At 43.0% G+C, this 27923-nt stretch overlaps 8 protein-coding genes across 13 annotated transcripts; 3 read left to right on the top strand and 5 right to left on the bottom strand.

Annotated features, from left to right (window-relative positions):
* The first annotated feature begins 102 nt into the window (after positions 1–102).
* LOC6607817 (histone deacetylase 11) lies at positions 103–1904 on the top strand. The gene is made up of 2 exons (XM_002032539.2): positions 103–378; positions 435–1904. The coding sequence occupies exons 1-2, from the start codon at positions 190–192 to the stop codon at positions 1275–1277; spliced, it is 1032 nt and encodes a 343-aa protein (XP_002032575.1). The 5' UTR covers positions 103–189; the 3' UTR covers positions 1278–1904.
* LOC6607816 (nicastrin) lies at positions 1798–4803 on the bottom strand. 3 transcript variants are annotated; one of them, XR_004361977.1, is made up of 8 exons: positions 4688–4802; positions 4465–4560; positions 3723–4412; positions 2853–3654; positions 2578–2789; positions 2306–2516; positions 2095–2172; positions 1798–2036 (listed from the first exon to the last, which is right to left on the bottom strand). XR_004361977.1 is itself a non-coding variant. In XM_032720473.1 (7 exons), the coding sequence occupies exons 1-7, from the start codon at positions 4749–4751 to the stop codon at positions 2012–2014; spliced, it is 2100 nt and encodes a 699-aa protein (XP_032576364.1). In that variant the 5' UTR covers positions 4752–4803; the 3' UTR covers positions 1798–2011. The 3 variants fall into 3 exon arrangements, 2 of the variants coding, with proteins under 2 accessions (XP_032576364.1, XP_002032574.1); XM_032720473.1 differs by lacking the exon at positions 2095–2172 and having other exon boundaries at positions 4688–4803; XM_002032538.2 differs by having other exon boundaries at positions 1798–2172.
* A 216-nt stretch (positions 4804–5019) lies between these two features.
* LOC6607815 (60S ribosome subunit biogenesis protein NIP7 homolog) lies at positions 5020–5774 on the bottom strand. Its single transcript, XM_002032537.2, has 2 exons — positions 5641–5774; positions 5020–5589 (listed from the first exon to the last, which is right to left on the bottom strand). Exons 1-2 carry the CDS (start codon positions 5694–5696, stop codon positions 5103–5105), a joined length of 543 nt encoding a protein of 180 aa, XP_002032573.1. The 5' UTR covers positions 5697–5774; the 3' UTR covers positions 5020–5102.
* Positions 5775–5989: 215 nt separating this feature from the next.
* LOC6607814 (sodium-independent sulfate anion transporter) lies at positions 5990–14411 on the bottom strand. 2 transcript variants are annotated; one of them, XM_032721690.1, is made up of 6 exons: positions 13914–14411; positions 8973–9163; positions 7946–8193; positions 7112–7883; positions 6748–7050; positions 6183–6685 (listed from the first exon to the last, which is right to left on the bottom strand). In XM_032721690.1, the coding sequence occupies exons 2-6, from the start codon at positions 9109–9111 to the stop codon at positions 6183–6185; spliced, it is 1965 nt and encodes a 654-aa protein (XP_032577581.1). In that variant the 5' UTR covers positions 9112–9163; positions 13914–14411. The 2 variants fall into 2 exon arrangements, with proteins under 2 accessions (XP_032577582.1, XP_032577581.1); XM_032721691.1 differs by lacking the exon at positions 13914–14411 and having other exon boundaries at positions 5990–6685; positions 8973–9111.
* A 191-nt stretch (positions 14412–14602) lies between these two features.
* Positions 14603–16097, top strand: LOC6607813. Of its 3 annotated transcripts, XM_032722162.1 has the most exons (5): positions 14607–14825; positions 15080–15197; positions 15255–15407; positions 15467–15634; positions 15688–16097. In XM_032722162.1, the coding sequence occupies exons 2-5, from the start codon at positions 15138–15140 to the stop codon at positions 15841–15843; spliced, it is 537 nt and encodes a 178-aa protein (XP_032578053.1). In that variant the 5' UTR covers positions 14607–14825; positions 15080–15137; the 3' UTR covers positions 15844–16097. The 3 variants fall into 3 exon arrangements, with proteins under 3 accessions (XP_032578052.1, XP_032578053.1, XP_002032571.2); XM_032722161.1 differs by having other exon boundaries at positions 14603–14825; positions 15080–15407; XM_002032535.2 differs by lacking the exon at positions 14607–14825 and having other exon boundaries at positions 15071–15407.
* Positions 16098–16566: 469 nt separating this feature from the next.
* LOC6619619 lies at positions 16567–19609 on the bottom strand. The gene is made up of 4 exons (XM_002043798.2): positions 19072–19609; positions 18118–18264; positions 16868–17044; positions 16567–16745 (listed from the first exon to the last, which is right to left on the bottom strand). Exons 1-4 carry the CDS (start codon positions 19214–19216, stop codon positions 16654–16656), a joined length of 561 nt encoding a protein of 186 aa, XP_002043834.1. The 5' UTR covers positions 19217–19609; the 3' UTR covers positions 16567–16653.
* Positions 19610–25071: 5462 nt separating this feature from the next.
* On the bottom strand, positions 25072–25898 carry LOC6619620. Its single transcript, XM_002043799.2, has 2 exons — positions 25771–25898; positions 25072–25716 (listed from the first exon to the last, which is right to left on the bottom strand). Exon 2 carries the CDS (start codon positions 25714–25716, stop codon positions 25303–25305), a length of 414 nt encoding a protein of 137 aa, XP_002043835.1. The 5' UTR covers positions 25771–25898; the 3' UTR covers positions 25072–25302.
* A 319-nt stretch (positions 25899–26217) lies between these two features.
* On the top strand, positions 26218–27904 carry LOC6619621 (E3 ubiquitin-protein transferase MAEA). The gene has a single exon (XM_002043800.2). It carries the CDS (start codon positions 26320–26322, stop codon positions 27502–27504), a length of 1185 nt encoding a protein of 394 aa, XP_002043836.1. The 5' UTR covers positions 26218–26319; the 3' UTR covers positions 27505–27904.
* The last annotated feature ends 19 nt before the right edge of the window (positions 27905–27923 follow it).

Raw genomic sequence — 27923 nt, 5'->3', positions numbered from 1 at the left:
TGTTGTTTTATGCAAAAGCTTAGTCCAAGTGCTTGAATGGAAGCTTTTTGCCGGCCGCCAGCTGATGGCGCATCCACCCTTTCCCATTCCCATTCCCAGCCCCAAAGATCCGGAATTGCATTTGCTATCTGCGTAGCCAATTCAACTGGTGTCGGACAGATGTAATCCACGCCTAATTTGCAGTGCAAAATGAAGCGCCTGACTGAGCGAGTGCACCACGAGGAGCAGGAGTCCGAGGAGGTGGTTTGGGTCAAGCGGGAGGATGCACGCTCCGCCGGCAAGCTGCCCATCGTGTTCTCGAGGAACTATGCGGTGCGCTTTGGTGGCCTTGAACGCCTACATCCCTTCGATGCGGCCAAGGGCAAGCACATTCACAAGGTTCGTATGCATTCCTTGATCTCCTGAACTTTATTATACCATTCAATGGGTCATAGCTCCTGTGCGCCCAGCTGCAGCTCGACGACGGCAGCTTTTACGAGCCCACGGAGCTGACCAAGGACCAGCTGCGTCGTATTCACACAAGGGATTACCTAAAGTCACTGCGCTGGAGCATGAATGTGGCCTGCATCGCTGAAGTGCCGGTGATGGCCTTCGTCCCGAATCGCTACATTCAGCGGTCCTATTTGCGTCCCATGCGCTTCCAAGCAGCCGGTTCCATTTTGGCCGGTAAGCTGGCGTTGGATTATGGTTGGGCCATCAACCTGGGCGGTGGGTTCCATCACTGTTGCTCGTACAGAGGCGGTGGTTTCTGTCCGTATGCTGACATCTCTCTGCTCATCGTGAGGCTGTTTGAGCAGGAACCATTCCGGGTGCGCCGCATAATGATTGTGGACCTGGATGCCCATCAGGGCAATGGACACGAGCGGGACTTCAACAACGTGGCAGCCGTCTACATTTTGGACATGTACAATGCCTTTGTCTATCCGCGGGATCATGTGGCCAAGGAGAGCATCCGGTGTGCAGTAGAGCTGCGCAACTACACGGAGGATGGATTCTACCTGCGGCAACTTAAACGCTGCCTGATGCAGTCCCTGGCCGAGTTCCGTCCAGATATGGTCGTCTACAATGCGGGAACGGATGTGCTCGAGGGCGATCCATTGGGCAATCTGGCTATTTCTGCGGAGGGCGTCATTGAGCGGGATCGGCTGGTGTTTAGTACATTTCGCGCATTAGGAATTCCGGTGGTGATGCTGCTGAGTGGTGGCTACTTGAAGGCATCCGCAGGGGTAATTACGGATTCCATTGTTAATCTTCGGCTTCAGGGATTGCTAAAGTAAAGAATTCAAAAATACTTAAGACGATAATACCAAGGTAGTACCACAGAAGATAGTCAAAACTTTGGATTATGTAAATTCTTACCATTCCCAAAAATATTTCCACGATTTTAAGAGTATTGAAAATATCTTTTACACTAGTACATATGGACTTCTTTGGTAGAGAGTTGAGATTAAACTACATAAATCGTTGGAATCTGAGAGCTGTGAATGATTGCCTAGAAAATTACCTAACTGGATAACAAGAAATCACTTTACACCTTATCAAAATTTATTAAACATATATAATTTAAAGTCGTTATAATAATTATTTGTCTTCTATGAAGTAATGATTTCAGATCATTAGGTTCAGTATCAATAGATGCAGAAGGTATAAATATTTCCAGTGATTTATGAGTTAAGCAGTTTCTTGTCAATATTTGTACAGACATCTCTTCCTTGGCATTCTCAGAGGTTCAATTGGGTTGGTTAATCCTATGTACAATGCAAAAAGGGCCGGACAAGTGGAAAGAATTTTGTCGCAATTGGTTAAATGTCTATATATGATACAACGTAGTCGCTAGAAGCTAATTTACTTGTTTAAAATACAAAAATACATATAAATAAACGTTTGCTTAATGTTTTAAATAAGACGAGTTAGAATATCATTTTAGTGTCATTGTTAAGTCTGTTTTTTGTTTTAGATCATATTCAGCAACCAATCATCTTCGGCACGTGCTCAGATATTCTTTGAAGATTTAACAGGCTGTCGGCCGCGGCGATCTAAAAGGGCACGCATAAATCAGAGAATTTAATCGATCGGTTTACAAGTAACGTTTACGCATGCAGAAATCTATGGAATGAGCTGCTGAACGCGATGATTTCGTCGCTGTGGCAGTTGTGACATCAACCAAATAATCTAGAAACAATAAATTCCAAATAAATATTACATAGAAAAGAAAAAAATCTAAGCTCTAAAGATGACATGAGTTTCCCAGTAATTGATGAGCAAATTGTCGATGTACAAAGTGGATGCATCTGAAGGGACTTACGCGGCATTGCTTGCCGTCAAATCCTCAAAGAGGACTTCCGATCGTGAGCTGATTATATACACCAAGCAGAAAGATATGATCAGCACCACTATGCCAACGCTGAGAGTTGTGACCTGATGCACATTGGACGGGCGCAGGAAGATGCGTGCACTGAACTGTGACCAGGTCGATTCAGTCCAAGTGGAATACATGCCGGAACTCCAATCGTAGCCTAATGAAAGTTTAAATGTAATATTGTTTGCACAAGATAATAAAGGCGTTTCAAGGCTAACCATCAATAAGAAAAGCTGGACTCAGGGCGTGACTGTAGTTTTGCGTGGTTAGGCGACACTCTCCGATATTGTTGAAGCCCGCGAAATAGTGTAGCGGCAAGTCGGTGCAGTTATCTCTGTGAACGTCTGGCTGCAGTTGCGACAGAAGATAGCCCAGCAATCTATACGTATAGCCCGACGACTCTTGAGAGCCACCCAAGACGCTTATATAGCTAGGGAAAAGAGAGGCGGGCAATAAATAAATCCAAGCATAGGAATGTTTATAGCTAACTTACCGCATCGGAGGCAAATTGGTGAGCTGACTGCCCGGATAAGATGCGGCCTTGAAGAGTGGACAGTCCGCCGATTGCAGGAAACAGTAAAGGAACTCATCTGCCATCAGGGGGTTGACCAGCTTGGTGCCAGTGTACTCCTTTCCAGTTATTGTCTGATATAGTGCCATGGCCACAATAGAGGAAACGTTGCGAACTTTCATTTGCAGTGAATCTGGCTTCAAGCTTTTAAAATCATTAACTTCCGTCAGCTGGGTGAAATCCTTGCTTGTGTTCGCATAGGTGAAGTCCACGTTGTCCACATCATCGTAGATGGAATGATAATACTTGTTGGTTGGACGAGCGTTTAGAATCAGAGCATTGAAGTTTGGATCACGTCGCAGAAAGGATTGCGCCGACGTAGGTGGTAAGTGGGCGCTCATCTCGGACTGAATGTTCAGGTTAAAGCCATAGCGTGGCGACTTCGCATACTTGTTCAGCCGCTCTAGAATTTGCTGAGCCAAAGTCGTTCCGTTCAATGCATGCAGCTTAATATTCGAAATGTCATCCAGTGTCCCGATGTCCAGCATGAACTCAATATTGTCAAAGGCAATCGGAGGCGTGCCTGTGGACTCAGTAGGAAATTGAAGTTTCTCCATGTCGTATACAAGTCTCTGAGATCCAATGTAGTCATAGGATTCGCCATTAAAAGTCACAAAGAGCACATTATGAAGGTCTTTGCTTTGCGGCGGAAGCAGTTGTTTTAATAGATACGCCACATGGGTGAAAACAGCAAATCCCATGAGGGAGTCCATGGCTCCAAGACCTTTTTAATTGTAGAAAAAAATCATGATGAAACAAGGAAGTGGTGGAGATTCCACTACTTGAACTCACCGACGCCATCGAACATGGTGGTGGTGTCGAGGCGACAGGATACTAGTATGAACTTTTCATTCGTATGGACTGCCTCCACGTTGTTTTCGACTGCTGGATTTCGGGGGTACAAGGTGGCGTACACATTCCGACCCTCGAGCGGATCACAGTACTTGCTTCCCCCAAGATTATTGATGAAGTTGGTGCGGCGCATACAGACCTCGGTGTTGACAGCGGCGGACATAAAGGACTTGACCTCGACGGCGCACAAGCTACGCAGTGCGTGCGTCTCGTAGTTATGGTTGTTGAAGTCCTGGAAGCACTTCTCCAGCTTGGTGACCTGATCCAAATCGGCTATATAATAGATGGGAAAGGGGAAGTCCTCATGCAGCAGTCCAGTGCCCCAGGGATTCCAGTTTTTCGCTGGATTGCTGGCGTCGCAGGTCTCGCTGCTGCTGTTCAGGCCGCTGTACTGATTGGGGCAGTTGAGTTCGTGCGAGAACTGCTTCATCTGGTTCGTACGGTTAATCAGCAGCACCACAGAAATGTTCTTTGGTCCGGCTTCCTTCAGGCGCATCAGGTTGTTACGTGTGAACAGGTGAGGTGGTATCATGGGGGCGTAAGGTGGAGATGGTGGGCTTGTCAGCAGAAATTCCAGGTCAGCCTCGACGTTTATTAGATGGAGTACGCCCACGGAACCGGAGTAGGTTGCTGTAGAGAAAGAATTATAGAGGATTCCCATGTATATTCTCAATGGACTCACAGGAACAGCCTGTCTGATGGGTGCCATTCAGACGCCGGAAACAGCTAGCTCCTCCAATGGGCTCGTACATCTTATCGCGGGTTCTTTCTCCCTGAGCTGTGGACAAACAAAGTTCGGGTTAGATGACTCAGGTTATTTGGCCCTTATTAAAAAGTGGGCGTGCGGGTTTAGGACAAGCCGGTCGCCGCTGGAAGCTCCATTTCGTTTTCGTCCTGATTATTACCAATAGAAGCTCCATACGAAAGTATTAGCAGCCATATGGAAGCCGCATTCAGACGCATTTCCATCGAAGATTCCCACGAAATCGCGTCCAGAAATTGCAGTGATGCGTGTGACCGTATCGGTACAAAATACCATTGGTACTTAAAATGCCGGTATATACTATTTCAAATTTATAAAATACCTTGTATAAAAATACCATAAAATACTGGCTCACTATTTAAAATGTATTTTTTAATAAATATTTATAAACGTTTGATGAAATGTAGGGAAAGTTTTATTATGTACATATTCTCAGTACCAACATTAAAAATATTAAATCAAAAACAGTAGAGATTTATCCGTTTTTTCAGCATACTTATTATTTACCTAAACATGGTTATTGCTACAAAACATGTAAAAACTTAGCATCTATGGATCTAAAAGAGCGTGTCCTCGGCGCGAATGTATTCGCCGATGTCCGACTGATGAAAGCATACGGTGGTCATGGGATCGGCGGTCTTGCAGTCCGTTGTGGAACGCGCCAGGACGCCGAAACCCAGGGGCAGATCGTTCATGGAGTAGACCACCACGCCCTGGTACTGGCCGGCGTTTTCCGTGATGCGACCCAGTCCGGTTTTGGGTATGTGGTTGCCGTAAAGGAACTGCTGCTCGAAGGAGGGCTTCACCCACACCTTGTACTGGGCGTAAGGCGCCAAGTAGTAGAGCGCCGTGATGTGGAACTTCAGTTTGTTGGTCTTGGAGAACTTGCCGAAGCAGGTGCCCACGCACACCAGCTGCTTGTAGCCGAAGCACTCACTCAGCTTCAGAATCCGCTCCGAGACGTAGTAGACCCGATCCTTGTGCTCCCGAAAGCAATATGTTCCATCTGGACGGTCGATCAAATGCTTCACATTTGTGCCAATGCTGTAAGAGCACTTGTTAGCTGCATTGCGATGGTCTGTTTTGGGTACTCACTATTTGGACAGGTGCTCGAACAAGATCTTTGCACGTTCTTCGCTCAGGCGTTTCATTTTAAGTTAAATTAAGCGGAAAAAAGAGGAAAACAAACGGTTCAACTTTACACGTGAGAAATGTTTCAGTGTTGAGTAGGGACAGCTCGCAGCGCTGAATATATCGGTCTATCAACAATATCTTTTATCGATAGCTTAAGAGTGCTGTGTAGCGCCATTATCAAGTGTTCTAAATTTCCCAACTATTTAAATTCAAAATCAAATATATCCGATAAACAAAACTATTAGTTTTCATTGATTTGTATTAACAAACCACAGTAAGTTTTACCCTTTCATTAAATAAACAAGATAAATTATTTTTGATCGTTATTATTACGTAATTAAGAAATAAGAAAACACTTATTTGTTCAGCTTACAAGTTCTAATAGTTTTGTGCTCTGGCTAATACTACACAATTAGTTCACGATCTATTTACAATGCCATAAATAATTAAAGCAAACACTTAGCCTAAATTATTTGTATCACGTGTTGAGGAGAATGAGCCAGTTAGGCCGTCTCGAGCCGCTTCTGCACATAGTTGCGCTCCTTGAGCAGCTCATCCAACTGCTGCTCCTGGTAATAGACCACGAACTGGGCCGCCGACACGTGCTCGAAAATGGAGCAGATACTCGGCTTGAGGTTGTAGAAGAAGAGCAGCTGTCCCCGCTGATTAAAATCACTGATCAGCGAGTCTATAACCGTGGCCGTTGTGAAGTCAGCCCCGTAGACATGCGACGCATCGATGACCACTGGGACATTTTGTCTAATGGACTGCTTGTTGACCAGATTCCTTACATAATCCACAGACGGGAAAATAAGGCATCGATCTGGCGTGATCATGGAGTACTCCACACCCAACTGGGTGGTCAGTAGCTCGGTGGTCAGCTTAGGACGCGCAGCATGGTAGAGGATAAAGATGACATTGAGTCCAACCCCAATGAGGATGCCCCACTCCAGCGGTAAGACCAGGCAGGCCACAAAGGTTCCAACTCCAGGCACCAGATCACTTTCTAATGGGTTATTAAAGTAAGATTAACAAATGACCACTATCTCCTCATTCAGTATGACTTACTCTTCGATCTCCACATGGGCTTGACCACCTTAACTTCAATCATGAAGACCACGGCGGATATAATGATGGCTGCCAGGGTAGGACGTGGAATGAAGTAGAAGTAGGGCGTGAGGAAGAGCAGGGCAATCATGACCAAGCCACCGGAGTAAATATTGCTCAGGGGAGTACGGACACCACTGGCATTATTGACTGCTCCACGACTAAGGGCTCCAGTGCCCGGAAAGGCTTGGACAAAGGAGTTAAAGATGTTGGCCGTTCCAATGGCAATCAATTCCTGCGAAGCATCCACTGGCTTGCCATTGGCTGAAAGGATCACCCATTATTATAGGGAACCATATAGGGAAAGATAGAGCTTAACACTCACCAAACGCCTTGCAGATGGCTATGTTTTCCATGAGCGAGATCAAGGGAATCACCACCAAGCCGGAGCCCATGCTGTGAACCATCTCCACGAATCCCTCAGCCACTCCATTGCTGGTTTCATTGGCAGTCAGCGATGTGGGTGGCAACTGAATGCTCGGGAGCCCTGGTGGTATGTCTCCCACAACTCGGAACGGAGCTCCATGCTCCTCGGTATGCAGCAGATAGCCCATGATGCAGCAAACGACCACCAGGATGGCATTTCGAGCAGTGCCCACGATCCAAAGGATCTTGTTCACAGCCCGCTGAAAGGATGAGCATTCCTTCTCGTCGGCTGGTCCAATTCGACAGGAAGACAGACTGCGCATCAACAGCAGGATGACAATGCAGGTAAGCCCCAGTACCGTGTCTCCTTCCCTTGTGTGCTCGATGTTGTGAAAGACTTGCGTCCAGATCTCCACAAAGGTGTTGCCCTTGGCCGTGATGCCCAGCACACTTTGGATCTGCGAGGTGAGGATGATCAGCGAGACGGCGGAGGTGAAGCCCGAGGAAACTGGTCCGGAGACGAAGTCAATCAGGAAGCCCAGTCCGAAGAGGCCCATCAGCAGCTCCACAATTCCACTCAGCAGGCAGAGCAGCACCGATTTCTGCCAAGATCCTTGAGCAGCCTGATAAGTAAGCAGGGCCACAATCGCAGATGGCCCCATGGGCACATCCTTGCAGCTGCCCAGGAATATGTACACAAAGCAGCCCACAAAGGAGGCATACAAGCCATACTGCCAAAAGGAACATTTCGATTATAATTTATCCTTGTAATATTAATATATATGCTAATTACGGCTACGGGCAGTCCTGCTATTCCCGCATAGGCCAGTGCCTGTGGGATGACGGTGAGACCCACTGTGATGCCCGCCACCAGGTCACCCACAGCATCCTGGCTGTTGTACTTGGGGAGCCATCCGAGGATCGGGAGTCTCTTGTGCAGGGTCTTGCGATTGAAGGTGCGCCGCTGGCAATCCTGCAGCCAGCTGCGGGTGCAGTCCAGTGTGCTCACTGATGGCTTCACCTTCTTGCCGTCTTCAGTGACTGCAAAAGATATGGCGGAAATCAAGAGAGATTCGATGAAATGGCTAAAACCGCACTGATTCATAAGCACGTACTGCAGAACCCCACGCTCGATCGACTTTTTGCTGGTTCCCACCCTGCCATTTAGTTTCAGTTTTCTTTCTGCTATTTTAATTGCTTTTGGTTTTCATTCTGATCTACGTGAATTTCATTGTCAAGGCCAAAGCAAAAGTTTTGTAGCTGAGAAAACGTGGAAAACAATTGCATTTACGAGTATCTCCGAGCGGGGAGCACGCGGCGTATACTTGATGCACCGTTTTTCTTGCCAGAAACATTCGCTGAATTCCATTACTTTAATTGCAACTAACAGGGAAATAACTAACTATGAAATCAATCTGTAGTTTGTGGCATAAGTTGCTTCCAAACTAAAGAGCTTAGGTAATAGCAGTTAAATGGGCAGCTCTCGTGATTCCGAAAGCTCATTAACTTGTTCCTACAAAATAATTAATTTAATTTGATTTTGTAGTTCATAATTCACCAGCTAATAGCCAAAATTGCTAAAGCTATTTAATGTTTGGTAATTTGTTAAAAAAAAATTATAATAAATCAATTGCTATTGCTAGACTATTAAATGTGTACAGTTTGTATTTGTCTTTTGTTAGTACCGACAAACTATTTTATTACTTATTAAAAGTTAACAATGTGATTGATTTTACGGCAGCAAATAACTATATTTAATTTAACTCATCTAATTGGTTTCATAATCACTCCCAATAGTTGGCATAACACTTTAGACTCACGGATAAATTCCTTGGATCCCTGGGATCCCACGCTGTTGCTGCTCCCATTGGGCTCGGTTAGATTGGTGCTGATGCTGATCGTGGAGCACTTGAATCCGTCGTTGAAGTAGACGTGATCCGAGGCCGGATTGGATTTCATCTTTGGAGCGGGGGTGGCAACAGCAGCTCTGATCAAAACAAACAAACAAACACTGCCCACAAAACACAAGTTGGCTTGAGTTATAATTGCCGGCGGATGGCACCAGCTGACACTAAATCTAATGGGCGGCACTCATAGGTGGATCTATAGGTTTTTTTTCGTTATTTTCGTTTTTTACGAAGGTGCCAAGTCAGGTATTTGGATAGTGTATCTGAAAGATGCCCGTTGTTCGAACGATCGGTTCTGGTCGCTTGGCTCTTCACACGGCAGCGTTTCGAACGAAACTGTTTTGTACTTGATGCGAACCTTGTCTTTTATAAAATTCAAAACTTTGTTGTTCTCGTCATCTTCGTCGTTTTGTTGTTAACTATTTTCGAGTCGCGTTGAGTGTCGTGTCGTTTGTGGGTTTCGGGTCTAGAATCTGGCTTGTTATTATTATTATTGTTATTGTTGTTGTTTTGGGAAACCGGGACGATCGACGTTATGCGGGCTGCCCTGTGAAACTGATAATCCGACGAGGGGGAAAATGCAGGAAAACTACGATACAGCAAAGTTCCCATCGCGTGATTCGTTTTCTGTCTTATGAGCACTTACTGCCCAAAAACAAAAACAAAAACAAAACCCCATTGAACAGCAAAACGAAAATCGAAGAAAAAAAGTAAATAAATAAGCAAAAAAAAGAGAAGAAAGGAAGTTGTAAATTCTTTTCGTATTAGTCCGTAATTATTTGGCTGGCTCGGCATTTTAGGGAGCATTCGCTCAACACGTGAGCCGTTGTTCATTGTGTATTTATGTATCTGTATCTGTGATATTTTGGAACAAATGAGTGGAAAGTTACCCAGATTTTTGGACCCGAACCGAGTGTATTAATACCCGGTATTTTTTTTTAGGGAGAAATTTTCCATTCATTGCAGCAGCAGGTAGATGCTTCTGTTTTTTTTTCATTATAATTTTTTGTTGTCTTTCCGAGGTTTCTAGTCGTCGGGGGTTACCACTGGCAGTCAGGTGCTAAGATCTCAGAAAAACCAGATTTAACCACAAACAGACGACCGACTGCAGACGAAGAGACACTAACTGGCCCAAATGTTGCATTTTGGTCTTGCATTCGGATGCCTGCAGCCCTGGAGTAGTTTTGCCTGTTTTTGGGTTTTATCCTCCGCTTTATCGGGCATCTCTTAAATGCCATTAACATTAACATATTTTTAGGTACGCTTAATGAGATATTGCCTTATCAATGAGTACGCGACAAGGCTAATTGATTTGCCTTCAGCGCGCTGACTTGTATTAATATCATCATCTCCGTATAAAATGCTATATTTGTTTGGATTAAAGGAAGTAACGAAATCGGAGCACCAGCTCATTCCGCAAATAGTGGTGCAAGTATTCTGAATATTTCCAAATGAACTTGACACTTTACAAACGTGTAGACCCTTTGCTAGCCAAACAAAAGATGAGACCAAAAAATGTCATGGGTAAATAAATATTTAAATGCACAGCTTGGGGTCGTATTGTGTCTCTATGGAAATCAATGGATATACATAACTTGTGTGTTAACGCTTTGAACAAATTATTTTGAAATGCATTCATTGTAACCTTAGTTGCCGATCGCAAACTTTCTATATTTATGCTGATTGAAAGGCTTTGAAGTTATGCTGTAGTTCAAGATGAACATCGAAATTCAAGCGAATATCGCAAAAAACTTCCTAGACAGCTGATGCTGTGACAAATGGAATTATTTAAATTAATTGAAACGGGCTGTATGTGTTAAAAGCCCATAAATATCACTGTCTTTATAGCCCGGCCAAGATCAAAATTGGAGAAGCAAGCGGCTATGTTTCATACCAACTATTTTAAAGGCTTATATGACATTTTATATCTTATGATATGTTATAATGAAATATAAAAATACTTATGGTTACCAAGAGATAACTATCAAGTGAACTGGGGGTTTTTCCCAAAAACAAAGTACTCAAACTTTTTATGGGGTATTTTCGTAGTCGATCTTTAAGAGCTCTAACTGCCTTCCACGTTTTGAAACCACTCAATGTTTGGGTATTTTTCGTTCTGCCTTCTCCGTTGTGCATTTCGTTTCCTAATCGCAGTCCAATGACTTGAATACTACGATTATCAGTCAGCTGGCAAAATAGCATAATTTTTAATGAGTGTATACGTCAAGATGCCGGTAACTGGTTTTATACGGCCACCTCAATGATGGCAGACGACGGTGATCTTGGGGGGATTCTCCAGCTGCCGAAGTCGCCAGCTAATTTTGGATGATGTCAAACGAGCTGGCGCTTCTCACATCGAAAGTATTTTACATCCGAGGGCGTTTCCCTTTGTCTTATTTGTTTGGGTTTGGGTTTTGGTTTATTTTTAACTATTTAAGCGCACAATTAGAAAGTGAGCGAAATGTGGGCGTGAAGGCTAAGGTTGACGCATTGCAAGATTTGTGCTAATTGCCATCAAGTTGAGGCTTCCTCAACGCAAATAAGTGTATTTAATTCAAGTTTGCATATACGCACTTAAGTATTACACACATTTTGCCCCATTGACACGCGCTCGAACTTTGCACCACAGCAGGTGTGTGACCCTTGGGTTTCGAAAATGTGGCAAAAATATTCGCTGGAATTTTGAAGTCGCATTAGATTTTGTTTTTTATACATTTATTTTGAACACTCCATAATTGAGTTAATAAGCACAACCGAGCAGGAAGAACAAATGTTCGATTAATTGTTCAATTACATTTGTTGAATTCGTTTTTGCTGTTCCCTTTTTTCGCTGTCTTGTTTTTTATTTTCGCTCAACTGAAATTACAGGGCCAATTGCGAAATACATTTCGCATGACAGCCAAATTCCCACAAAAGGGCGTAACGAACATTGGGGGGCGTGGTCGATCGCAGCACAATCACATCGAATCGAATCCGAGCCACAAACTGTCGCCCATTTCAATGAAATGCGTTTGTTTGGGTTGTTTACCATTTCGATTCGGCCTGTTTTTGTCTATATATATGGCTTAAATATATCCGAAAGCTGTATTTAACACGATATAGTGGGGATAAGGGGGCTTTACACACTTGGATTTTGCAGGCTGGCAGAAAGTCGCACGGAAATCACGTATACAACACGTTGTCCCGCATGCAGACACAATGGTTTGGCTTAGATAACTTACGATCTCGCGGAGGAATTACTAAAAGGATTTATGACTTGTAGTTACAAAAGAAAACTATAAGGGCTTATTAGCCTGACTAATTTATTAGATGGCCTGACTATTATTTTAGAATAGAAAAGGTGAGAGAACAGATTGCACAATGCTTGGCAAACAAAATTAAAGTTCGAAGACAAACAGAGTGACTTAAAAAAGTACACCAATTTGTGGTTAGATGTTAATTCTTTTTGAGACCTTCCTTTGTTTAAAATCTAAAAATAGCTTGTACTTGTTATTCGAAATTTATTTTTAGCCCGAAATTCGTGGAAGACTTAATTGTTTAAGTCAATCGCAAAGGAACGCGAATTGAATCTGTCCGAAAATATGCTGTTTATATACCCAGAATTCAATTTGCAGTTTGTTGACTTTAGACTCGGTTTTTATGAAGATGCCCTGCGCGACTCTATAAAATTTAAACAAACAAATTCAGCAGAAGTAATTGAAACAACGTGCCAAAATCACATTGCAATTTCCTCGTTAGTTGATTATTATTTGATTATAAGAGTGATTAATCGCAGGGCAAGCCAAATTCAATTTATGTTCACACAAAACGGGTTCCATAATCTATATTAGACGGCGATCAAAGTTAGACTAACCATTCGTTTTCAGGCTTAATGGATTTTTAGGGGGAGAACAGCTACCGGCTTTTGTTTGTTTTGAATATTTATGGCTCGATTGTTCATATTTGATGGAGCGCAGTATTTGATAAGTTGGCAATTTTTATGCAAAACGCGTTTCCCCGCCGATTACGCAGCAAAGAAAACCAGAAGCGAACTCTTATCTTTCCATCCAAATATTGTTTATTTAAGCATCTCTTAATCTACTATAGCATATTTGCTTAAGATATGCAAGTCGAGCTCATGTGATGGGCAATTAAAACCGAAATAAACTAGTTTGAAGATTCCTTAAAATAAATTCTGAATGAATTTATACTGGATCATTGCATTCAATTATATGAGATTTTTGGAGTCAGAATCGTAAAGAGGCCACTTTTTTGTAATGCCAAAATAGTTAATTGACATTAAAATGTATTTAGACTTAAGACTTTAAGTTAGCCAAAGTTCCCCTTGAGCACGTTTTGGCATTTAAGTCACGTAATCTATAAATTAATTTTAACTGCCATTCTCGCGTGTTCTTTTTGCAATTACCACGTTGCAGCCTCTGGAATGCAACATTTAGGTAGCAAAACTATTACTTTTGGTTTAATAACTCAGGTATTCCGAATTGGAAAACTTCGAGATGCGCAGATAACGAAAATATTTTCAGTGATTCATTTAATTGACACTTCATTGAGGATATCATAAAATTAGCAACTCTTTTCGGGATCCCATAAAGGCAATTAGCATGTGGCGTTGGCTTTGAGGGACTCATAAACAAATTAGTAATCGTTTAGTGATAAATGTTAATCGACCGTTTAGACTGCGTCAGTGGATTTGGTTGAAAGAGGTGCTAATGCCAAAATCCGATGCGAAACTTTCGCAATGGGAAATCTCACTCTTTTCAGTACCAAATACTATATATACCTTATAGATCAAGGGCCACCCATAACTCAGTGTCACTTTCTGATGTCAGAGTTGAAATATTTCGATGGGCTTACCTATGTAGATGGTTTGCAGGGGGGCTTAATTAGCCCAATTACGTTTTTTTCCACTATTCTATTCCACTATTGAATTTGGCTGAAACGATGTGTGGCCACCGGAAATGTGATTTCGCTGGCTTTGACTTTGGCGCGCGTCGCACACCTCAAAAACTCGGTTGCGTCCCCTTCAGTTCTTCATTGTCAGTGGGTTCTAAATAGTTATAAGTTTGCATATATGAATATGCCACTACTTGCGGAGTCTTTTTTTTTATGGCATATGCCAAATTTTCATGCAAATCACTGCCGAAATGCAACCATTAAGTTCGAGCATAAATGGTGCGCTTATAATTTGTTTGCACACACGCGAACCTCGAATTCGATTCGAGGCTTGGAGTTTCGTTTGTTTGCGGATGGCACAGCCGAATCGGTTAGGTAAACATGGCTAACTAACTGCCCGTTCAGATCTCTGGACCGCCCTCGCCGAAAAGCCCTCGAAGTTGTCACCTCTCGGAGACCGATCGTGTAATTGTGCTTGGGAGCGTGGCGCTGTTTGTTTTTGTGATCCGAGAGTGGAGCTTTGTGTGCCCGCGCCGAGCTTTTCACTTCCACTACAGCCCCCATTTCTCTGCGCTCTTTCTCCAAATTCCCGATTGCCCGATTCTCCAATTCTCCGCTCCTCTGGCCGGCGAGATATTTGAAAGTAATCAGCGAATGGGGGCCAGCGAAAGGCGTTGGCATTACAAAATATCCAGCTTGTTAACATATTGAAAACTGTGCTGCTGCATTAAATCTACACCGAACTATTTATAATCAATGCCGTGCATTTAATCGATTTGGGTTGGATAACCGATCGTTTGGCGTAGCCGCAAGTGTATTGGGGGAAGCTATTTATCCTTGGAATTTAAAATACGAGTAGATATCATATCCGTAGTAAGTCAGTATCACAGCTTATCTGGACAGAAATCGATTCATAAATATTGCAACCATGTAAATATTTCCTTATTCTTAATCATAAGGGGTATGTTTATAGTCTAATACTGATAAGCTTTGCCTTAGGAGTGCGTACGTTCCAGTTCACTGAATCCAATTTTCGTCTGGTTTATCTGCATATAACTAGCAATTAAAGAAATTAAGGTAAAAGCAAACATTACCAATATTAATTACACATTTTTTTCTGATTTCAGTGAGTGAGATATAATGAAAATGTCGCTTCAGTTTCACTTGATACCCGAATGAATTGAAATGTGTTTAGAAAAATACTTTTGCTTCGTGCTTGTATTGCATTTCATCATGATAAACCAGGTCAGAGGTTATAAATCCATTATTTGGCAATATACAACAGCTTTCACTAAAACACAGATTTATTCTCATATCGAGTTCACGAACTTCAAGTGCACATCCATGAATAAGGACGTGGCCGATTTCGAATACTGTTCTCTAAAATCAGTTAACCGAACTTATCAATATATTTCCACCAGAATAAAGGTGTACAAATTACTAAACAGCCTAAAGGTTTGTTAAGCAAGTTAAGTTGTTTTAGCAAACTATTGAGTAAAATTGTTAAATTTCAGGTTAACTTTGGTTTGCACCAACAGATCAATGGGTATAAGCCATTTCTATACAACATCACTTTTGACGGTTGCCAATTCATCAAGAACACAAAGTCCAATGTCGTCGCCAAATACTTTTACGATTTTATTAGGAATATCAGCAACTTGAATCATTCCTGTCCGTACAACGTAAGAAAGATCGTGTTTCCTATGCCAGCTAAATATTATTCCCACTTTTTTAGCACGACATCATTATGGATAAACTTACCTCTGAGACTATCAATTCCCGACTGCCAAAAGTTCTGCCCTTTCCCACAGGAAACTACATGTTTCAGACCTATTGGATTGCCAATGAAAAGTATCGTGCGGTAACCAAGATATATTTCTGTCTTTATTGATGGAAAAGTGCTATTCGTTTGGGTTTTTAAAGGTTTTTATTAAATAGTATAGATAACAGCTACGAAGAAAACGGGTTTAATGGGTGAAGTTCTTAACTGGACCTGCAACTTGGACATGAAAATATTATTAACTTTTTCGTCTCCCGTATTTTATTATTATTATTATTATTATTATTCCATTCGATTATGGGCTGTGAGCTCGTAAAGCTATTTATGTTGAATACATACAAAAATTAAAAATGTTTCACATTTGTAATTGCGATGTAAGCGATCTGAATTCACAGTGCTGCTGAAAAGTTGCCTATCACTAGATAATTTCTCTCGATTTTCAGTGATTATTCCTGGACACACACGTACACTCATATAAAATTACAATAAAATGGTGCCAAACATTTGATCTAAAGTTACTTGGGTCTGTCTAGTGTAGGGAGTATGGACTAAGGTCGATTGGGGATCTATAGAAAACGTTTATCAGATAATATAATTATGTATATTGTATATAACGCAACTTTTCGTGAGAAGCGAATAAACTTGACGGTGGTACATATGAAACTTATACAATAGAACGACTTTTAGGCTAATGGCGACGAGTATCTAACTTTCTTAATTTCATTTCCACGTATTTCATTTTATTTTTTTTCGCTTTTTTAAGGTTTACTTTTCGTATTTTCATGTGCGAGGGGGTAGTGGTAGGGGTAGGATGATCTTTTGTTTCTGTTGGTTTCACTGAGGCACATTTGATGGATCACTGGGGTAGATAAACGCCAAACTACGACTTCCGGTTCCGGTTCCGCTTTCGCCGATCGCCTTCTAGAAATGCTTTCGCATGTGTGCGGATACCAAAAAGGGCGCCAGGAGTGAGCAGATCGAGACCAAGAAGCTGACCAGGCCCTGAAGATTGGCTGGAAGGTAAAGAAGATGGATTAGGAACCAGGATCATGATAAAATACTATATTTAAGTGTGAAAGAAATATGTAATACTATGAGAATAGATATGGAATGTATTGGATGAGGAACCTCTCACCTCCACTGCAGATGTCGTGCAGGATGTCCTCCACATATCCGTTGTCGTTGTCGCAGAGACACAGCTTGGTCTTGCTGGACATGAACTTGGCCACTCCGATGGTGCGGTTGCTGTTCTCGTACTGGCACACCATTCCATCCTCGCAGTCGTTGTTGCTGTTGCACTTGTGACGCAGGCCTGCAAAATGCGCAAATATTATTAAGATATTAGCATACCCCCGTGGAATTAACCATACTCCATGATTATAACTAAATATAAACCGACTCAATACACCGTTTCATTTAGCAGCCATTTTATTATAATAACGCTATTATGCAGACCTATAATAGTCTGGAAATGCGATACTCTGGAGTATTACAATGTATCCCCGCCAGGAAGTAGATCTGCCACACGGAGAACAACTCCCAATGCCGAAAACTGAGGAAACGTGCATGCAAAAATCGCGTATAACATTTCTCCTGGGCTGTGCATGTCACAAATTGGCACTGCGGCGATTCCCATTACCATTTGCCTCTCGTTTGGGGCCTCGTTTGAGTTGCCCCATCGGAGGAGTCACGACATCCTAACATAAATCCGACATCGACATTGCGCCGCCATAAAGCGGTCCTCCTCTGGCCAGGCCAAGAGTTGGAGACGAGCTGGAGGAGGGCTTGAGAACTGGGGAACTAAAGGACCTAAGTCCAAAGGACCAAAGAACTGTAGGGCCAACAATGGCGGGCACATGACCCAAGGATGCCAAGAAGGCAAGTGTGAATCGCGCACGGAAAACTAAATAAATAAGCAGGCAAATAGCGAAGAAAGGCGAAAGTGGGCTTTTTGGGGGTGGCCATCCTGGCAGGATGCTTCTTTGTTTAATTCTCATTTAGGTGGCGCCTTGGACGCATCACCTACATGCCACTTGAGGCACTGGCTCATCACGGAGGAGGCCTCCAAGAAAGCAGCGGCCTCTTAAATAATAAATGTAATGTGCATGTCTTAGCAATTAGCTGACTTTTTGTTGGCTGTTCTATTTCGGGAAAGTAGCTAAAGGATCCTGCAAAGGCGGGCGGTCAAAGGAGCGGAGATACAGGACATAATGATTAATATTTAACAGGAATCATTTTAAAGATTTATAACATAACTAACTAACTAGTTACTAAAGCATATCAGACACGAAAAACTTATTTTTGGTATCTCTAGATTACAACTTGTATATGTTTCTTCTCCTTGGAAAATACGGCTAAGTACCAATATAGTAGGTGATACATTACCTTTCAGGACATCTGGACAGCTGCCGGCCGAAGGAGGCGAGTCGTCGCCGCAGAGGCAACGCAGCTTGTAGTCATTGGGATCCTTGACGCAGCTGGTGCGATCTATCGCCGTGCAATCGTCGTGGGCACTGCACTCTCGTCCTTTAACTGCAATTAAGGATAAGAGTTCAAGTTAGAGAAGGACACTTAACTGTCCAGTTTGCCTAGTTAATTGCCCACTAATTGTGTGATTATTTGGGGACCAACTCGCGCCAACTCCGCCTACTACTACTCCTATATCTACTTTATCCGTTCCTGTTTACCAACTCCAATCACAGGGCTATTACCGCCCAGGGAAACCCCCCTCTCCTAATGTCAGGGATTCGTGATTCGTTGTCATTGCACTTGAGTGACTTGTTTGATCAATTCTCGATTCGATTTGTGTTAGCAATGCTCTGTGTTCTGTGTCGTGTCATTCAATCGCTGGCTCTGTGCAACAATTATTATTCCATTTATTTATGAGCGACTACCAAGTCAATCGAATGACAAATGATTGGATCAGGCAAACTGGATGGTTGGCTATTTGTTTGGCTAACGACCAGGTGTCTTAATTAGCGGTTAATCGAACTTAAGTGATGTAGCTTTATGGGGAAGGTCTAAGACAACGTATCTATCACATTGTAATGAGAGTTAAGTGAAGTGCATTAAAATAGTCAACTCTTAACTCAAAATCAGTTGCTTAACATAAAACTTCGACGTTTCTGTTCAAAGCCCTAAAATACTATAAAAACTATTATAACTGCTCGTTTTGTTGGATTTCTTAAATGCTTGAGTACGAGTTATAGCTAAATTACTGCACGACTTATAAACTCGAACTCCATTTAATCCCTCGCCCAATCTCGACAAGAAACTCCTCTTGACCTTGCCAGCGACTTTGATGGGGCTTTTTGTTACCAACCCCGGGGGTTCTCTTACCAATTGGGACGTGCGTGGGCGGCGGCTGATTGTTGGTCTTGCCAAAAGTGGTCAGAGCCGTGGAGCTGACCCCGAAGAGGATGATGAAGATGCCGAAGAGCATGGTCAGACTGCCGCATTGTGTGAAGCGCTTCAGGGGCTGCATTTTCGAATCGGTAACTAATCGAGTTTTGAGTCGAGACCAGGACTTAAGGAAGTCGGAAAGAAGTCCTTTTTCGGGTGTTATATAAATTCCACAGGACACGCAAATTCCGGTTGCACACGCACTTTTCGAGCTTGAAAAACGGCCCAAAGGCTTTAAATTGGTTTACTCAACGCTTTTTTTGGTTTCTTTGTCGGTTTCGCGGGCGCAATTTTATGCAAATTTTCACACCGAAATCGTTTCCGCTTCGCCAGAAAGTCCGAAGCAAAACAAAACCGCACGAGAGGCGTCACTCCAAAAAATCTCCAATACTATGGGGCACTCGCTATCGCAACTTCCACTTGGGGTCTTCGGACGGGTAGCTCCAACCAGTCGCCTGCGCGCTCGAAATGCAAGTGAAGAATTCGCGGCGCACACGGACCTTAAGTGGCTGCGATGTCGTTGCTGGTGGCTACTTTGCGCTCGCGCACACCGGCGCCACCTCCCACCTGCCACCATTCATCTGCTACCCATCCGACTGCTCCTTGCCAGCTAGCCACCCACCGCCCCCGAAGTCCGCTCACCTGCTCAGCCAGGCAGAGAACCCCTTTTCCAGATTGGCGATGAATGATGGGCGCCTAACAGATACCCTTCTTCAAGGTAGTCTCACATTATATCAAACTTAAACTCACAATCAGCAAATTTTGTCTATTACTTTGTATAATAACAATACGTTATATACTTATATTTATTTTAGTAAATTAGAAGTTGAGATACACTATTACAGAGTAGAACTTACTCTACAAAAGGAAGTGAAGTTCTGGTTCAACAGATTCATATTTCATTGTTTAAAAAAAAGAACTCATAATATATGTGGTAAAATAAATACAACTGAATATCAAGTTAAACAATACAGGTTGTTTTGCGTTATGGGAAACGATTCTGCTGACGCACACAAATTTTGGCAACAATGAGCTTCCCACAAAATGATAAAACATTAATTTTAGATGTAGGCAACCAACTGCAGCTGAGTCGAAATGAATTCACGCATTCCGGGACATCCATAAAATCGGATTCCAGGAGGACAGACACCCGCATGCATAATTAAGAGATCCCCCAAGTGGGCAAAGGGTATTCCACCAAAGGAGCTGGATGGCTTGGAATCTTCGCGCAGATTTCGAAACTTTCGCAGGCAGTGTGGGATTAGTTTTGGGCCGTATCCTACATGGTATATGCTATATGGTATATGCTATATGCTATATGGTGTATGGAAAGTGAGCTCCGACGCACTTGTAATTGCTTCGCTGCTTTTGTGTATTTCGTGAGCGAGTTTTGTTAACGAAGATGGATTTTTGTAGCTGCCTCACCTTCGTGCACCTGTTTTTATTGTAGCCGCTGGCGGAGGCGACCTCGTCCTTTTCTCCTCGTCCTCGTCCTGCGTGTGTGTGTGTGTGTGTGGGAACTATAATAATGACGAAGGCATTAGAGGCATACGGCCATTGCATAGCCTACTTTTTGGGGCCCGCGGAGTCGAGCAACAGCCACAACAACAATAAAGTGTAACATTAGCACGCACCAGGCGAAACAACAACAGAAACTGGTTAGTCAAAGGCAAATAGTTATTTTGGCCATTATTCTTCGCTCGCTCCCTAATTTCTCCCGGCCGTTGTTTATGATTATTTTTTTTTTAGTTTTGGGGGCGCTGCATGGCCCTAATTACATTTGCTGAATTGCCCAGATGAGAGTGGCTTGCTTGTTGCTTACAACTTTTAACTTTTTTAACTTTCAGCTGCAGAATGCAGCTGAGCTGTCCAAAAAGGAAAGGTTACGGGCCACGCCCCTTTAGCCCAATTTGGCAAAGCAGCATTTAGGCGGATATCGAACAGGCAGAAACGGATGCCCAACTTTCGGCCATGTCTGCTCCAATCGTCTAAATATACGAAGCTCCACTTTTCAAACTGAGCCAATAATTTACACCCACCCATTCGAGGGGGAACACTTTGAGGTCAGTTGGGACATGAAGTACTCGTCCAATTTGCCAACACAAATTCCTTTGCACTTCGTGTACTTTCGATCCTCTTCCGACTCCGATTGCGCAAAATGTCAAAATGGCTATATGGGTCTGGTGCTCCTTATCTGCCTCCTCGATCGCCTTATAAACGATTGCTTTAATCGCTGCGACAGCATAAACAATTTTCCCCAACTAAATGCGAATTTATATCGCACACGCACGGCGAACGGAAAGGAAGTCCAGAAAATATATTCACGAAAATCGGTGGATATAACTAAATGGAACACGAATCTGGTCGGGTTCAAGGACCGTGGAAATCATTAAGACAGGTTTAGAAAATATATTTTATATTTTCTTTCTATTCAATTTTAATAATCCAATTTTTAGATTAATTATACCATTTCATTTTATGTAATTTAAAAATGTTGGGCAATATTAAAGAGATTTATGGTCCACATTGTCATTTTTAATATTTTGTTGTAAGTAAAATAAAATAATAATAATATAATAAAGATAAAAGGCACTAATTACTAAGAGTTTCGTAATAATTTTTCTAGATTTACCAACTTGACAATGATTTATTCCATAGTACTTGTAACATTTACGCAAATCCTGCCGCAAAGCGTCATTCGGAATGGAAAATATTTATATTTACATGTAAAAATAAGTTCCTTTAATTATTATTCAGCCAGTCCAGTCGATTCAATTCGCCATGCGGCAGAGTCCGAAATTTATTTCGGATATTTATTTCTTGACATTATTGATAAATGTTGCCGGGCACAGCAGAGAAACGGAAAACAAGCAGGAAAATTATATGGAAAACTCACGAAATCTTTTCGCCAAATCAGAAACTGCAACGAATCGTAGGCGCCGCCAGTGGGTTTTCCACTCCGCTCTCCAAGGAAAATGCGAAAGACCACCGTAATTAAAGAACTAATTCGCTTTCAACAATTTGGGCGTCATGTTTTTGCTCTTAACTGATGATTAATTAGTGCGACTGTAGAATTTCCAGCAGCGATATATAATTTTCTCACGAAATCTCATCGAGCTGTACACAATCATGCCCAGAGGTCATCATATTACTGCTGATCATAACTCAGAGTGCGGAGCATTAAGCCCTCGAAAAAATGCCAATTTAAGGGACTTAATTCCACATTATGGCCACGTCTAATTGCGGCCACACACACACTCACTTACCTCACTTACTGCATGCAAGTTTGTTTTCGTGCGTTCCAGGACATGCACACACCACATGGCTTAGTCCTTAAAGGACTGCCAGCTCCTGCCCCCGAATGTTGCATGTGCCGCAAGGCGAGCGCTTCGATAGCCGCCGTTACTTGTTTTAGCCTTGTCTGTTGGCCAAGTCTTGACCAAATAACCTTTCCATGACTTTCCCAATTTATCACTCGACACATTGCCACATTGCCAGCTAGCTGAATGCAGCTAAATGCATGCTAAATATATGGGTGGCCAGTCGTATAACGATTATTTCAAGTTCATTTGTTAATGCACACCTTGATTTTAGCAATGGGGCGACACTTTTGGGGGTCTTTCGTCTTGGCCAATTCGCATGTCATGTTGGCTAAAAGAACTAAGGCGACGCCAGGCTAGTGAAAACATAAAAATAACTACGAAATGCTGGGGCTCACGAACTTATTTTAATAACTCATGCGTGGCCAGGTCAGGACGTCATAAGGTTCTTAATCCCCAAAAGGAATTATAATTATAGCAACATTTTGAGAAATGTCGAGGAATTTAGTGTAGTTTGGATGGTAAAAAGTTCTACACGATCTACATTAAAGTAATAGAATTTTATAGAGATATAAACATAAACAGTGTTTCTACATTTGAATACCATATTTAACTAGTAAAGTTGGTGTGTTTAGCCTACATAAACTATTTTTTAAATTATACAAGCGTAAGGCAATTAGAAAAACAATAAAAACTCATACCTCCAAAACAATCCAATTATTTTTTAGCCGCATTGCATTCAATGGTCGCCCCTCGGACAAAAGCTTTCTAAATGCATATGAACTAAAGGATCGTAAAATATCTTTTATGAGGCTATTAACTGGGCTACCTAACCACCAACAATTGGAGGATCACAACAATATTAATTGGTAAATTTAATGTCTACCCATGTAAATTCGATGAACACATGACGTTTCCAGTGACCTATCTAAAGGCGAAGCCAAAAACTCATTATCCAAGGCGTCATCATCATCGGACGCTATTCATTACTCACCCGAAAGAAGTGGGGAAAGGGATCGGGTCGGATGAAGTGGAGTGGTCAGTGCACACACCCTTCCTGCCGACCGACAAATATGCAAATTTACGCACATCAAAAAGTGAAAGTTCTAGAGGTGACCATAAAAACCCCAAAAACGCCGGAATGGAGTACCAACTCCTGAGCGAAAAAATCAATGCAGGCCAGCGGAGCAATGTGGTCAGTGGGGAAGGAAACGGCAGCGAAGGGAAGGGGCAGGAGCAGGTGGTGCCCTCCACTTCTCGGATGGAGTGCCCTAGGCTGCCCGGGCGGTGGAACACGATTAAGCCGCACTGATTATGGGTTACGACCATTTCTTATGGTAGCCCAAAAGGGCCGAAAACATCTACAACAAAATTGCCCCAGTAGCAGGTCCCGAAGAGAAGGACCATTGATGACGGCTCCGCTGCACGCAATCCATGACATCACCAAACTGCTCGGCTCTCCCTCGGCTTTGCCACCGAGCCCCAATCGGTTAGGCCAACCTAGCCAGCACCATGCGAACTGACCCACCCTTTCCCCAGGCGGGTTCTCCATGCTCCATGCTCGACCCCAACTGGACACCTGCAAAAACCGTGGTAATGCAAATGCAGCTTACTTAGTTATTCTAATAAGTTTTTGTGTCACCCAGGAGCAGTGAACTTGTCAAGTGGATCAGGTAGTGTGTAAATCCGTCGGCCTGAGTGACGTTCTGTAATTGGAATTCAAATTGAAGAAGTGCCTGAATTAAATCGCCTTTCCGCCGGTTGTATTATTAAAATGCAATTTTTCAGAACCCAGGAGCCCAGGACTTCTCAGACATGCAATTTTCAATTGTTTGTCATTAGGGAAATCTCGATGTAAGTGCCTGACCTTTTGGGAATAATCACTGCTTGTGAAGGACGGATGCAATGGGTTTTAAATATTGGTTATGCTCCGTTTGGGAAAGGGAAGTCTTAGGATGATCTTGATAAGGTTCCTACAGCCAGGTAAAAATATCAATAAGATCAAATGTAAATATTTCCAAGTATTTTATCGTTAATTTTCTCAGATTCAACTGCTGACAGAATCCAATACTTTTATGTCGAACTATTGTAATCCAACCAGTTCCACCTCACATCCTGGCCATAAGTTCCAACAAAATGTTTGTTTATTTGTTTGTTTTCGCGTTTTTGCACGGCACGTGTCCCAAATTTACCCGAAATGAGTAACTTCCGTTCCCGGGAATGAAAAATTACTTACCAAAGTCCCATCATTGGGCCTGTGGGCATGGGTCAGGTTTTCATGGATTTTCAATTTTCGCACGTACACCTGGGCGGCTACACCTAATCTATGACTAATTATCGGAGCCCACTTGGACGTGGACGAAAGTCAATGTACCATAAAAGGAGGTTAATTCTATGCAATTTTGCATGGACTCGTGATTACTTTTCCCTCCAGCAGACGTATTAATTACATGGCGGAGCACATTAGGTCAACTCTCGAACTCCAACTAGTCGTAATGCTAATTACAAGAAATTAGAGTGAGCCGGCTCGTGTATGTTCAAAATGAATCATCCATAAAGAGTTGTAAGAATTTTGCGGATCATTAATTTCATACCATAAAAGTAACTGCCACGTGAATTGAACTATTGATGAACTATAGTATATTTACAAATTTGTTGCTTTAAAATACTTTATATTATTCAGATTTATCCAAAAAGTACTTATTGCATTTGGACATTAAACAGTCCCTTTAGATATGTGGCAATTCCATTAAATAATTCAAAAAATGTATACCTAACCTATTCTTGTAAATATTTGCAATTGTCTAAAGCCAGCTCTTACAGGATTCAGAATCTCCTGGAAAGGAATTTAGGATTCCTTGACTTCAGGCTCAACATATTTGCTATACAATAGCTTAATCACTTCAATCTTTCGGGACATTTTGGCTGGGAGTGACTTTTCCAGCTTCTTCAGCATTTCCTCCAATGATCGTTGATTGGCGAGCTCCTCCTTCTTTTTATCCCGATATCTTTGCTGTCTAAGTCGGTCGGTTTCTCGCTTTGTTTTTAAAACCTTCGTGTTCTTTTTAACCACTTCCTTCAGTTTGCTGCGATACATCCTACTTCGCTCGGTTTCTCTGGCTCGGTATTCCTGATACTTGATCGGATCCTTTTTGATTTTCTCACGATAGCGCTTGGAGTTGTCCTTGGTTCCCTTCGTTGCTCCCTTTGATCCAGCTTTCGCTGCTTTGGAAGTCGCACCTCTGGTAGTTGCTTTAACCATCTGAAATAAGTTTTAATTTGCCATATAAGTAAGGTAATAGTTTTAATTACATACTTTGCCTAGTTAGTCTTTGTGAACTCTCAAAGGGATTATGTATATTTATTATCTTTAATTCATTAATAGTTTATATTTCTGTTTAATGTTTTTCTCTTCAAACATTTGTTTATGTTTACTGGGCTTCAATCAGCTGTTATTTGTTAACAGTGCGGTAACAGCGCTGTACACTTTGCTGGAGCTGCCTAGAAGTTTAGCGGGAAAACACACAGAAGTATAGCTAAATTTATTCAAATATTATAAAATTTCTAAAAAATTACGAAATCGGTTGATATGCACCCCGGCACTAGAAGGATACCTTCAATAAGATTTAAATATACGGACTTTTGGTTTTATATCATTTTCATATACATCCATTAGAAATCAAATAATTAGCGTTAGAAATAGCTAATTTAACAGCACCTTTCGCTCGGTAAGCTGACTGCTGACAGTCTGGCAACGCTTAGCCCACAAAAGCAAAACAAAGCAATTGAAGGAAGGAAAAGAAAACGCAATTGCGTCTCTAAGAAAGAGGATAAAACCAAATTGCACCGCAACCGAAAAGCAAAAATGTCGGAGATCAAGGCGTTGGAGCACGCCACCCTGAAAGTGCCATACGAGATGCTGAACAAGCGCTTCCGTTCGGCACAGAAGATCATCGACAGGGAGGTGGACCAGGTGACCAATGTATCGCGTCAGGTGGAAAAGGCCCTTGAAGCAGAGGAGGGTCCCATTCTGGCCGAGGTTACCAAGCTGGTGGATAACGTCGCGCAGAAATTGCAGGTGCTCAAGCGCAAGGCCGAGGAGAGCATCAACGATGAGCTGAGCGTCACACAGATCTGCAAGCGCAAGCTGGACCACCTAAAGGGCATTACACCACCAAGCAGCGTTACTGGCGACCTGTGGCAGGGGTCCGTGGATCAATGGAAGCGCATCCGACTAGACCGCCTGGTCATCGAGCACCTGCTGCGCATGGGATACTATGAAACGGCCGAAGAGCTGGCCGCCAAATCCGATGTGCGCCACCTGACCAACCTGGACATTTTTCAGACGTCGCGCGAGGTCGAGGATGACTTGGCCAGTCACAGCACCACCAAATGCGTGCTTTGGTGCATAGACAACAAGTCCAAGCTCCGCAAGATCAACTCGACCATTGAATTCAGTCTGAGGGTGCAAGAATTCATCGAGCTAGTGCGTCAAAATCAGCGCTTTGAGGCTGTGAAGCATTCGCGTCGCTACTTCCCCGCCTACGAGAAGACTCAGCTGAACGAGATTTGTCACGTGATGGCCCTGTTGGCCTATCCGGCCGATGCCCAAGCCGAGCACTACCGAAAGTACATGGATCCGCAGCGCTGGCAAAAGTTGGTGTTGGACTTCCGTCAAGAAAACTACCGCCTCTTCCAGCTATCCAGCACGTCTGTCTTCTCGGCAGCCGTGCAGGCCGGTCTGTCGGCCCTGAAGACGCCCCACTGCTATGCCCAGACCTGCCGCAACCTGAACTGCCCGGTGTGTCAGGAGGATCTCAACCGCATCGCTCTCAAGTTGCCATACTCGCACTGTGTGCAGAGCCGACTTATATGCCGGGTCACAGGGCTGCCGCTCAACGAGCATAATCAGCCGATGATGCTCCCCAATGGACAGATCTTTGGCCAGATGGCTCTGCCGGACATCACCAAAGACGACGGCACCGTCACCTGTCCGGTGACCAATACGAAGTTCTCCAACCCCAAGGTCGAAAAGGTCTTTGTGATGTAAGCGGCACTGGATTCGACGCCCTCTTCCTACCCAACCGCACTAAGTTAAGCAATGAACAACTCTATTTTTGAACATGTAACTTCATATCTATTGTGTACACCTATGTCTAATATTATTACTATTGATAAGCCAGAGAGCCCGCGAACATCCACGATTTGAATTCCGATTTCGATTATTCGGCAACTGAATGCTGCTGCTGCTGCGCGTGCGCAGGTCTATTGATTAGTTGACTCCACTCCGCATCCACGGGCTGGTTTGTTTCGCAGTCAGTGCTTCGAGGTTGATTCACGCGTACTGCGTAATTTGACTCTGCCTCCGAAGTGGCACACTATGCACACCTAACACCACTTATATATTACATTAAAATACAAATGAAATAAAGGTTAAATCGTACGACTTATGCCAGAAGCCACTTGTCA

The sequence above is a fragment of the Drosophila sechellia genome, chromosome 3R (genome assembly GCF_004382195.2).
Source record: "Drosophila sechellia strain sech25 chromosome 3R, ASM438219v1, whole genome shotgun sequence".
NCBI lineage: Eukaryota > Metazoa > Arthropoda > Insecta > Diptera > Drosophilidae > Drosophila > Drosophila sechellia.
This window is presented reverse-complemented; position numbering and strand designations above follow the sequence as displayed.